Source organism: Gymnoscopelus microlampas, assembly GCF_963454915.1.
Source record: "Gymnoscopelus microlampas genome assembly, chromosome: 7".
NCBI classification, from domain to species: domain Eukaryota; kingdom Metazoa; phylum Chordata; class Actinopteri; order Myctophiformes; family Myctophidae; genus Gymnoscopelus; species Gymnoscopelus microlampas.
The window spans coordinates 35,546,603-35,558,157 of NC_139944.1; the positions used below are offsets into that span (position 1 = coordinate 35,546,603).

At 40.8% G+C, this 11,555-nt stretch overlaps 1 protein-coding gene across 1 annotated transcript in view; it reads right to left on the minus strand.

Moving 5' to 3' along the window:
* The window catches only part of LOC311048871 (tubby protein homolog), a gene marked incomplete at both ends in the record, with an annotated part of 11,476 nt that extends 5,695 nt beyond the window's left edge, over nucleotides 1-5,781 (minus strand). Inside the window, 4 exons of the mRNA XM_084062197.1 lie at nucleotides 588-704; nucleotides 1,056-1,154; nucleotides 1,274-1,406; nucleotides 5,767-5,781. Of these exons, the coding sequence (XP_083918323.1) occupies nucleotides 588-704; nucleotides 1,056-1,154; nucleotides 1,274-1,406; nucleotides 5,767-5,781 (364 nt within the window). The remainder of the gene's footprint in view (nucleotides 1-587; nucleotides 705-1,055; nucleotides 1,155-1,273; nucleotides 1,407-5,766) is intronic.
* Between the last annotated feature and the right edge of the window lie 5,774 nt (nucleotides 5,782-11,555).

An 11,555-nucleotide genomic window follows, 5' to 3' on the forward strand; every position in this document is an offset into this window, starting at 1 on the left:
GAATTAAGGATCATAGTGCAGGATGATGTGACATACATCAAACATCTTATTCTTATTTTGTATTTTTTAATTAGATAGGAGAGTGTAGAGAGACCAGGAATATGAAGGCACAGTTGTAGAAAGACATGCAACGCTGCTATCCGGTTAGAACCGAACGGGACATTGTAATGATCTAGTCAGGGTGCCCTGTCATGAACATTTGATATTAGTTTCAGACAAATCTCATGTCAGTAAGACAATGTGCTACCTTGTTGTGTTAATCATTTCTTTATTTTGGGGGTCATTATTGGTTAATTTGAAAATAAGCCTAACCAATGCGTGACTAGATTATTGCTCATTTACCAGATATATAAAAAGACAACTTGTTAATTGTTTACCCAGCGGGCAAACAATTTGTGTACCATCACTGTTGCTGAGCAAATGTTTCCATTCACTCACTATTACACAATGAAACCATCTAATCCTCTTACCAACATAAGTCTGGTCTCGCAAAACACACACACACACACACACACACACACACACACACACACACACACGTGGTGTGACACCACCACCCCAGGGCCTTTCTACTGCAACTGCCCTACCTTTAGATTTAGATTTCTTCTCCTTGGTGGCAGTGGCAGAGGGAGAACTGTCCTTTGAAGTCTTCTTCTTGGTTTTCTTCTTGGTGTCCTCTTCATCATCTTCTTCAGTGTCTGAATCTGCAGAAAGGCAGACAATCATACCCTGAAAAACCTTGACCGGTTCCTTGTCAGTGTTTGCTTGTCACATTACACCAGTGGTTCTCAAAGTGGGGTCCGGGGAGCCTTAGAGTTCCTTGAGGGGTTTCCAAATGGACTCTCACAGGTCTGTAGCTCTGGAGAGTGTACAAATGGAACCAAATGGGTCCACTTGGTTCCATTTGTACACTCTCACAGTTATGGGGGGTACTTGTTATTAAAACATTTGAGAACCACAGACACATTCATTCAAACTGGGCTTCTACTAATTTGAATCCCAGTGACAGCTGCTCATCCTTTCCTAGTCCAGTTACCAGCGTGTTGATCGCTTACCTTTCTTCTTCTTTGGTGCACTTTTGGCTTTCTTCTTTGGCTCTTTCTCTGTATCTTCTTTGTCCTTGTCTGGTTTCTTTTTCTTCACCTTCTTCCCATCTTTTATCATTTTGGAGAGAGGGACCGTAATGTGACGTGAATAAACAGCATTGTGGATATAAACTTCTTAAAGAAAGTCTTCAAAGGAAACCCTTGCATTATCAGAGATTTGATCTTACTTTGAATGGCAGACGTTTCCTCCCCTGACCCGTCTTCGTTTTTCTTGCTCTTTGTTTTCTTGGGTTTGGCTTCAGTTCCATTGGTCTTGGCTTCTGCCGTGCCATTGGCCTCCTCCTTCTTCTTTTTGGGTTTCTGTCAATTTGCTGAGAAAATCAGAAACAGACCATGGATGAGACTTTTGGGAGATGGAAAGTATGGGGCACAAAAGATGACAAATAAAAAGAGATTGAGAAGGACAGGCAAGTGTACTGTATGTGGCTTTAATAGTAAGTTGTCAGTATTAATTTACTATGCTACTGAGATGTTGGGAGTAATATTTTGTATAATTACTCACCATCACAAATTCACATAAATGTAAGCAAGAGAAATGAAGGAGGAAAAAAGCATTTAATAGGACAGGAGTAATAGAAAAAAACATTTTCTATCATTACTGCGCGTGTATACCTATATTTATTTAGCAATTTTACAACATACATTGCATTCACCCATTTACACACTAATGGCAAAGGCAACAGAGCAATGGACCAGCTTGCTGGGAGCACTTAGGGGTTCAGTGTCTTGCTCAAGGACACTTACGACACAATGTCAGGAGGAGTCGGGTTTGAACCATTGACCCTCTTTCTTCCCAGGCTGGAACTCTGCCTCCTGTTCCACTGCGGTAACTGGAACCCTCGGCCCCAAAACACAGTCGCCCCCATTTTCTTTGCAGACCGCTCGCCCCCAGCGGTTCTTGTATTCTTGTATTTGTTTTACTGAAGTTAAGGTTAGGAATAAGTTTAGGGTTAGGAATAGTTTTACTGAGGTTAAAGGTAGGGCAAGTGATGTTTTTTTGTTAAAGCAAAAAGGTTTTTGTTATTTATCAGCTTCATGTTCCAGTTCCAGTTCCAATGTTGTCTTCTCATTTCTTTGTGTCATCACTTCCAATTTCACTTGTTTAATCTATATCCTGTCAGAGTTCTGTATCCTGAATGGATAAAATTGGTATCCTGACCTGAAAATGCATTTTCTGTTTAATAAGGAGCTGGAGAGACATGGAGACTCATGTTGCACTTTTTTGTGCAATGAAAAAAATAACACGGCAATGAGTACTATCAGAATATAGAGCTATTTAACACTTATTTTAACCAAAGCAAATCGCTTACCCTATAAGTTTAGGAATCAGGCTAGGTTTAGGCATAGTTTCACTGAGGTTATGTTTAGCATTAAGGTTAGTTTTAGGCATAGTTTTACTGAGGTTACGTTTAGGAACACCTGGTGGCGACCGTTCCAAGAGCATGTTTTGGGGCGAGCGTTCTAGTATTCGCCACTGCCACCATATTGTATACTGTTAACCAGAATCCGGGGTGTGGATCAAAGGTATTAACAGTGTTCACATTAACAGTGTTAATTTTGTATCATTCAAATCTGCATAATATAGTCAACATCAAGACAACTGAATTAAATCATCAGGTGGTTACAGTGACACATGGTGTGAATTCTGCCTTGAAATTTAGAGCATCATAAAAATCTATTGTTCATGGCACTCTATAATAGACTGTAACTAATTTATCTAAGAAAACAAATCGCCTACACTTTGGCATTACATTACAAGTATTATGTGTCATCTTGGCATGGTTTGTCTTACAAGCTTCTAATAATTAGAAGGACATAAGACATAAGATAGAGAGAGCATGGATAAGGTGACTCATTTGTCAATTTGTTCCTCAAAAACATAACAAATGTATACACCTTTTTTGGGACTGAAAAGGAAGTATTTATAAACTATTATCTCTTTTTTAGACTATCTCAGCCCAGGGACTACAAATGGAAATTGGCTAGTACAGTCTTCATCTGGTACAAAGCATATTTTTAAATTATTTGTTTCTATTAATGTAATTTGTAGATGGTGCCTAGTACAAATTAACAAATAAATGAAATGAAATCTTTATAAACAAACTTTGTTGTACTTTAATAAAATGAAATTGTACGTTTTCCTTGCTTGAAAAGATCCCCTCGCACTCAGCAAGTCACTCAAAATATCAATAGAATATGTGTTAGCAGAATACAAATAAAATGTGTGCTTTCACATTACACTGAGGGTGCGTATATCCGAACGTATATGCGTATATCCAAATGCACCCATAGTGTCACCCTGAGATCCATGCACAAGCAATCTCTCTCAGTAACACACTGTCATGATTTCAAGTCAGGAAGAAGGAGGTGGCTGTGATTGTGACATGGTAGGTAATCCTATTAGATGCAGATCTGCCATATATGCAGGGCAGGCCTATTTCTGTCTTCAACTCAGTCATAACAATTCCCCACAGTTGCAAGTCTTAAGATTTCTTTTTACCCCAGATTGGTATGCATTATAATAGGCCACAGTGCCCCATAACTCTCAGAGTTACATACATGTAAGGGTCCATTTGGTTCCTAACTGTAGAGCACCGAAGTCTGACATCACTGCCGCTAGAGGGCGCTATCCCCCTGGGCGATGGCGTAATTTTTACGGGGCCAGAGCTCAGGCACTGAGCTGGGCTCCGTTTTGATGTTGGCATTATTTTTCTAAAGTACTGTCGCTTTTTACGAAACTCGGCCATATGGTAGTGTGTCATGAAAAACGGTCAAGAAATTAATCTCACAGTCATTCGGCAAAGGGTGGCGCTATAGCACTCAATTGAAAGTGCCAACTTTGAAACGGTACAACTCAAGCCCTGTTTGACCTACAGCCATGAAACTTCGATACACACATGCGTCTAATCATGCCTAACAACTTTCACACTCTGACTTTTGACCTCTGACCTTTAGATCTCCCACCATTTTGAATTATATGAAAAGCAGTTAAAATCTATCTTCTCCTGGGATTTTTGAGCAATCTGCACGAAACTGTTTACACATGAACTTTGGACCTATGCCGACAAAACGTTAGCGGCGGATTTTCCACAAGTGAAAAAATTAAGCTTTTAAGAGGCGATGAATATTGCAGTTTTATGAAAATTATTTGTCTGCCCCTAACACATACATGCAGACTCACATTTGTTTGAAAATTTGCAGTAATGTAGAGGGACATTCCAAATATCACTGAAACCAATCTTACTCCAATTGGCCAAATGGGGGCGCTATAGCAATTTTTTGAAAATGCAAACTTTAAACAGGCATAAGTCATGCCTTGTTTGGCTGAAAGTCGTGAAACTTGCTTACACTTACGCTTACAATTTTGAGCAGTTTGAAAAACACTTAAACCCAGGATTTTTCAGCTATTTGCTTGAAAAGGCAGCCTGTGAGTCCGGAGGTCAGCAGTTCGATCCCTGACCCCGACGATGTGTTGAGGTGATAATGATTGGCATTCGTAGGCTTACGCGTAGTATTTCTTGAGGTTAGGGGTAGGCATAGTTTTACTGAGGTTAGGGTTAGTGAGGGTTTCAAATGCTCATTTGTTAATTGCATGGTCTTCTTTCTCTCAAGTTCAGTCTTCTATGTTTCTATGGCTTATTGTGCATATTACTTATCATTGCTTCTTTCTTTCTTCTCTCTGCAATCGCTGGCACTGTATTATCACTGTTTGCAGCTATATTTTCTATTGGAATTCCCATAGGCAAATCTTATATCTGGTCATATAAGAACTGTGCTCCAGAAATAAACAAACCACCCCGGCAATTTGAATCATTATGGATATGAAGCATCAGCTGATGGTGAAAAAGTACTGATTTATCCAATGACGTTATCCAATGTCACATACCTGACAAAATCGCCAGGGTGGTTTGTTTATTTTTGGAACACAGTTCTTATATAACGCGATCTGAGATTTGCTAATGGGAATTCCTACAAAAAAAATCGCTGTGAGGTACTCTATTGCATTGTCTAATATACTGTAATTAATGACTTCCTTTTTTTTTTTTTTTTTTTTTTTTTTGAGATAACTTGACCAAATCTGTTGGGCAGTTACAGGTAAACAATTGTAATTGATCTTTCATGGCAAGAATGTATTCTCGCATTTCCAGTATACCATAAGTGTTTAAGTGATTGGATTGTATTCTGTCTTCAATCTCTCTTGTGGGTATTTACAAGAGCGGATAAGCTCTATCCGGACAAAATCCGTATTGCCATCAGATGCACGTAAATGCCAGCTTTGTCACTGCTACAGCCACCTACAGTGATGATTCTGCTTTTGAAGTCTTTCCAAAATATTATACCTTTTGGGGTACTACTTCCCATCTTGGCATTCAGACACACTGTAGAGTGTCACATATCTCACATCGGGGTAAGAAATCATATTCTACTTACAGTAATTGGGCCTCCAATATCTTCCTGAACAGATTATTTCGTTTTAAGTATTATAAATCACAATGAGCAAGTTACATTTGCTCACAGACACATATCTCCTCCTTTTTGCACATGTTCATCAAAAATGTCATCACAACACTCTTGCATACTGGAAAAAAAAAACCTTGAGAACCAACCACACTCCAAAGTCTCTTGAGAAAACCACAAAAGTGCAACCCCACCCATTTACCTTCTCTCCAGACATGGCGCGGTCTCCGAGCAAACTCGAGCAAATTATGTGCTTCTTGTTCAGAAGTTAGATTTTTTTTTTTTTTTTAAAGCAGGCCGCTCACTGGAGGTAATGAGAGAGTGAGACAGCCCTGTACTCAGTGTGTCTTCATCAGCAGAAAGTTGTTAATAGGATTTATGTGTAAAGCCATCTGCTCTCCAGATACACGTCAACAAGAGGAACCAATAAGAGCTCAGGAAAGAGGCAGAGGCCTTGTTGATTTGGATGGAAACAAGGAGATGCCACTATCCCAAAGTTGGAAAAAAGCCCAGAGAATATGGCAATCTAAGGAGCTCAGGTTACTTAACAGTAACACTGAGTGGAAAATGCTTTGCATTCATGATCCAGTTTCAATTGTGTCCAAAGCATTTTGTAAATGATATAAATCAATGAACAATATAAATAAATACATTCTCCTACTTGTACCTGTATGAGTAAGTGACAAATAAACCCTTCTTGATTATTTTAATAAATAAATAAATAAATAAATAAATACCCGCTTCTGCTGTTGCCCTGAAGAATCATCACCTTCTTGAAACCTAGGGCAGAAATATTTCGCAGTTTTATAAAATAAAACAATATATTACAAACACAAAAGGCAATTTTTATGAAATTGTATGACTGGTATTCATTCTGCATTGGATTCAAGCAGAAAGGATTACTCTGAGAAATCTCCTGTTTAATTAAAGAAGAGTTCATCCTCAACCTTGAATTCAAATTCTACAGATAGAAGATATACATAGAAATTATACAGTAGGCAGGAGAAGCCGACAATGGCCATAAACCATTTGTGACAACCAGTAGTAATTTGGATAGGCCCTTCATCCACCCTTCCCAAAGCTGCATCATTTAGCCTCTGTGGCCCAAAGTGTTATGCTTACGTTAACAGGTCACACACAGGGTGTGGGAACTGGGCCACAGTAATGGCAAATTCATACATATTTAGTATAAATTAGGCCTGTCTGCCTCACAGCAGAGATTCAAGCGTTCCCCTGGCACTCCTGGGTTTAGTGCCACTTGGCTAGCCTCAATGGAAACTGGGTGTGGTATGTTATTAATAGCCATTGAGAAAAGTGTGCCGAGTCAAGTAGGGAAAGGGAAAGGCACGATGATGATACATGGCCTGCTAAAAGAGTGTTTTCCTAAACTCCTTCAGCTCGAAAGGACTGCAGGTGAGTCAAACATTGGCCAAATCGTCAAATAATATAAGAAAGAGGCAAAAAACACGAGGCATTGTGAGCTCGTAGATCGTCTATTTTCAAAATATTTATCTGTGGAACTGAGTCAAACAAAATTGAATGCCTCAACTCCTACATTCCAAGTGCTTATCAGGGTGGGGGTCCCCAGTTCAAATATGATTATTTTGGGGGGTCACGGCCAGAAAAGGTTCAGAACCATTTAGGGCAACCATGCAAGGGACCAAGCTGCTCATCGGGGGCAGTTACCAGCGACTGGGGTTGCAAATTAGCCTTAGCTAGAAAGCCCACATAAAATGCAACGGTTTCATGTTTTATAACTTGATACATTGTTTTTTGTATTGTCCCTGTCAAATAAACATATAAACAAAAATACAAGTTAGGGGTTCAGTGTCAGGAGGCGCTGGGTATTGAACAGAGAACATTCCGGTTTACATGGCTGACACTCTATGCCACTGCCGCCCCATGCTGCCAATACTGTAGGTCCTAGCAGCCAATTGAATTGGGAGCATTGAGGTTATGTAGCTCTAGCTGTTTGTCTTGGTTCAAAATGTGACCTGTTAAATGTGTTCTGTAGATCATGGACGTACCTGTCCTCTGTCCAGACCTCCTTCAGAATGTTCTTTTGGAGAGGCATGAATGTTGTAGGAAGGTGCCGGATCCAAGCCTTGCTCTTAATGTATAAGGAAAAGTAATAAGCATTGACCAAAAGTAATTTAATGTAAGACATTGAACTGATGCAAATGTGATTACTAACGGGTAATTACTTCACAGTAAAATGAGACTTGTGTAATAACACAACTATTGAACAGACACATACTCAGTAGACAGGCTGTACACACACACACACACACACACACACACCTCTCAGTAATGTGTGCACTACCTTATTCTGTGGGCAGGTAGCTGTTGTCTTGCAGGTGGCAGTGCGGTCTCAGCTCTCCAGCCATCTAGTTTGTGAATGTCCACAACACTCCATCCATGTCCTGTAGACTGGGGTCACATGATCTGACTCTTAAGAGGATTTGTACCAAACCGATGGGTCACCCCCATCTACTACTGCCACCCTATCCGCACACCCTGACCCTACAATTCGGATTACCCTAATCAGCAACACACCATCTGGGAGCATTTTCTAGGGGTTTTCATCGAAAACGTGTGTGTGTGTGTGTGTGTGTGTGTGTGTGTGTGTGTGTGTGTGTGTGTGTGTGTGTGTGTGTGTGTGTGTGTGTGTGTGTGTGTGCGTGCGTGCGTTTGTGCGTGCGTAAGTGTGTGCGTGCGTGTGTGATGGGTGGCATTAAAGTAAGAACATGTAACTTTTCTGTGCGTCAACTCTCCACTAAAGATATTCTTGCTGTGATTGTTAGGTTACAAAAAGCAAAGGCACCAGGAAAAGCCAAAGCTGCACTCAGTCAGTTTTATGTCCAATGTCTCCCTCTCCTGACAGTGAGATGTAATTGCATCAATGTCTGATCTAGCTGTGCCAGCTCAGTGGCCTTGTGGTTAGCATAGACTAGTGTCCCACTCCCCCCTAAACCCTCAAGCCCTGAACCCTCACAAACTTAAAGGGATTTTTTGGGGGTTGAGGGGGTTCAATCCCCGGCCAAGCCATACCAAAGACTATAAAGATGTTATCCAATAACTCTCTGGTTGGCACCTCTCTGCTAAGTCCCTGCGACATACTAGTGTCATGTCCAGGGTGTGTACTTGTACATCAAGCTGCCTCACTCAACGGATGCAGGAGATACTGTAGGCTTCTGACCTATAAGGGCCACATGGCTCTGGAACCGTTGGTGGCCAAAGCTACTTTCTAAAACTACAATAAAGATGCCAGTGCATCTACTGTCCAATCTGGTGTGCCGCTTGCTTCAAAACAATGGCTGTGGCTCAGGCAGTAGAGCCACGCGACAAGGAACCGGAAGGTCCAGTGTTCAATCCCAGTGTCAGGGACCGAGTTGGTCGGAAGGAGAGACACAGGGAAAACTTTGTTGGTTTTAAAACATTGTTCTCTTTTTTTATTTCTTTCTTTTCTTTTTTCGTTGTTGAAAATAAATATTTTAACAAAACAAATGTGCTCAACACAAAGGAAATTAAACTAAATAACTAAACAGAAAAACGGACTAAACAACACAACTGAACTGAAAACTAAACTAACCCAAATAGCACAGGAGGTGGACATATATAGGGACGGGTCAGACCACTGTTAATACAAAAGGGGGAAAAGACAAAGACTACAATTGAAACACACACTCAAAACCCCTGCCCCACCCCATGGTACAGAGGGACTGTGGTGCAGTCCAATTTCTCCAATTAGCTGTAGATCTGGAGCAGCTGATCCCCATTGCTTTGGTCAGCTCATCATGCCCATGTATGTTAGTCAGCACCTCCCACATAACTGGTAACTCAAAGAAACTCCTCAAAGGCCAATAAACTCATAGAATAACAAATAATAAATGATGTCATTTCAACTTGTTAATAATGTCCAACTGAAAATAAACACACTAAATATATAAACCAAAAGGAAGAGTTACCATACATTATAGTCTCTTATGTGTGGCTGCTGAGTCAGCCATCACACCCAGGCTCCTCCTGGCTTCTTGTTGACGTGTCTTTGAGCGAGACACTGAACCCCTAAGTGCTCCTGATGAGGGTGGTACCTTGCATGGTTGCTTCCGTTGTCTATGTGTGAATGGGTGAATGTAAAGCGCACTTTGGATAAAGGCACTACTCAACTCAAACTTTATTTATAAAGCACATATACCAATTAAAGGTCGACCAAAGTGCTGAACAGGTTAGAATAAAGAAACTGGACTGACAAAGACAAAGAAAACAGATTAAGACAATAAAACAAATAGAGGCATAAGAAATAGTACATTACAAACAGAAATAAAAGGGGCTAAAACCAGCATTATAGAGTTCTACACAGTCAAACTAATGCAGGGCAATATTTAGTTATATTGTATTAGCATTACTATACAGATTGATTAAAATAACTTTTTATTCATTCAAATAAGTCCCGGTTTGTAGCTTTTAAAAATGTTTAAGGAGCTAAAGTTCAATAGAATTAAGGGTGATTCTATTGTGTGAACTATTTGCCCATACACAGTGATGTAATGTCTCTCGCTTTAAAAAGAATAAAATTAAAAGTTGGTCACAAAAAAAGATAATTAAGGGTGATTCCTTCAGTCAAGCACAAGATGGTGCTATATCTTCAGGGACAGCAAGCAATGCAAGAATCAGCTAAGGCGCCAGGGGGCACAAGAGGAAGAAAGAGCCATTTTTCTTTTTGAAAATGAGGCAGTCAACTTTAAGTAATGTTTTGAAAGCTGAAAAGTCATAGTCATGGTCATTGTGAAATGAAAAGGGCATCGCAAATCATAGTATTGATCATAGAAGTGGATCTGTGTTCTCAGGTCTCGAAAGAAAAGGAGAGGAAATAAAGGAAATCACACACAGCCGAGATGCTTGGAAGCAGGAACAGTCATTTTGCTGTGTAGGTTTATGCAGTAAGACCAGAGCTCTTTGTCTCTCCCCATCGGTGTCCTGCCTCACAACGTCCAGCCTGTTGACAAGGGGAGTCTGGACTAATGGCTTTGCTGGCATTTCTGCAGCAAACGCTTGACAGCAACATGGCAGTTGGCAGGCGGCCTAAGGAGGGCCAATGACCTCAGGGGAGTCGAGGAGAGGCCATCAAAATCTTAAAGGGACAGTAACTGCAGTCCATATCTGGCCACTTGCTGCTTTTCTAACCCCATTTCACGTTGAAACGTGTGTTATTAGAGGACGACGGTAAACACTGCTTACCGCCATGAGAGGAAGCGAACGGCAGCTCCAGAGAGGCCGTAAAACCAGACCTTATTACATCAACAACTGTAACAACAAACCTGAATGAAATGAAAACACATTAATCAAAGTTACGGCAAAAAATGGGCCATTGAAAACAGTTGTCCAAACACAAAGCCAAGTACATACAAGGTAAGGGTGTTCCAAGTGGCAGAGACCTGAGTTTGATGGTGAAGGGAAAGGTGATGATATTTTAGTTCATCCATCATGTGTTTAGTGCTGAAACAGCAGGTTGGTGAGGACATGAACCCAGCGGCACTGTAAAGCCTGGTGAATCATCAACACAGTGTGGGCCAGTATCTCAGGAAGGGCAAACAATGAAGACGAAACAGGAAAATGTGTTAAATGAATCCTTTTTCCCAAGGGGGATCATACGAGAGACATGGTACAGTACGCGTGTGTGTGTGTGTGTGTGTGTGTGTGTGGGGGGGGGGGGGGGGGGTATAGTAAGTCTCCTTTCCTCCTTTTCACATTGGCACAATAATATTCAGGATTCAGGATTTCACGGTCTGTAATACAAGGTTAAACGCATGGTTTTGGGAACTTCAAATATTGAATTAGGTATAATCAAATTCTTGCTCAAATTCACTGTCACTGTGTGAGGAGCTGCAGAGTCGGATTTCTATCACTCTCAGCCAAAGTTATCTCTTGATTTGCACACATGTGCTCTCCATCGGGCCATATGTCATCAGGGTTGTCTGCTCTTGCGAG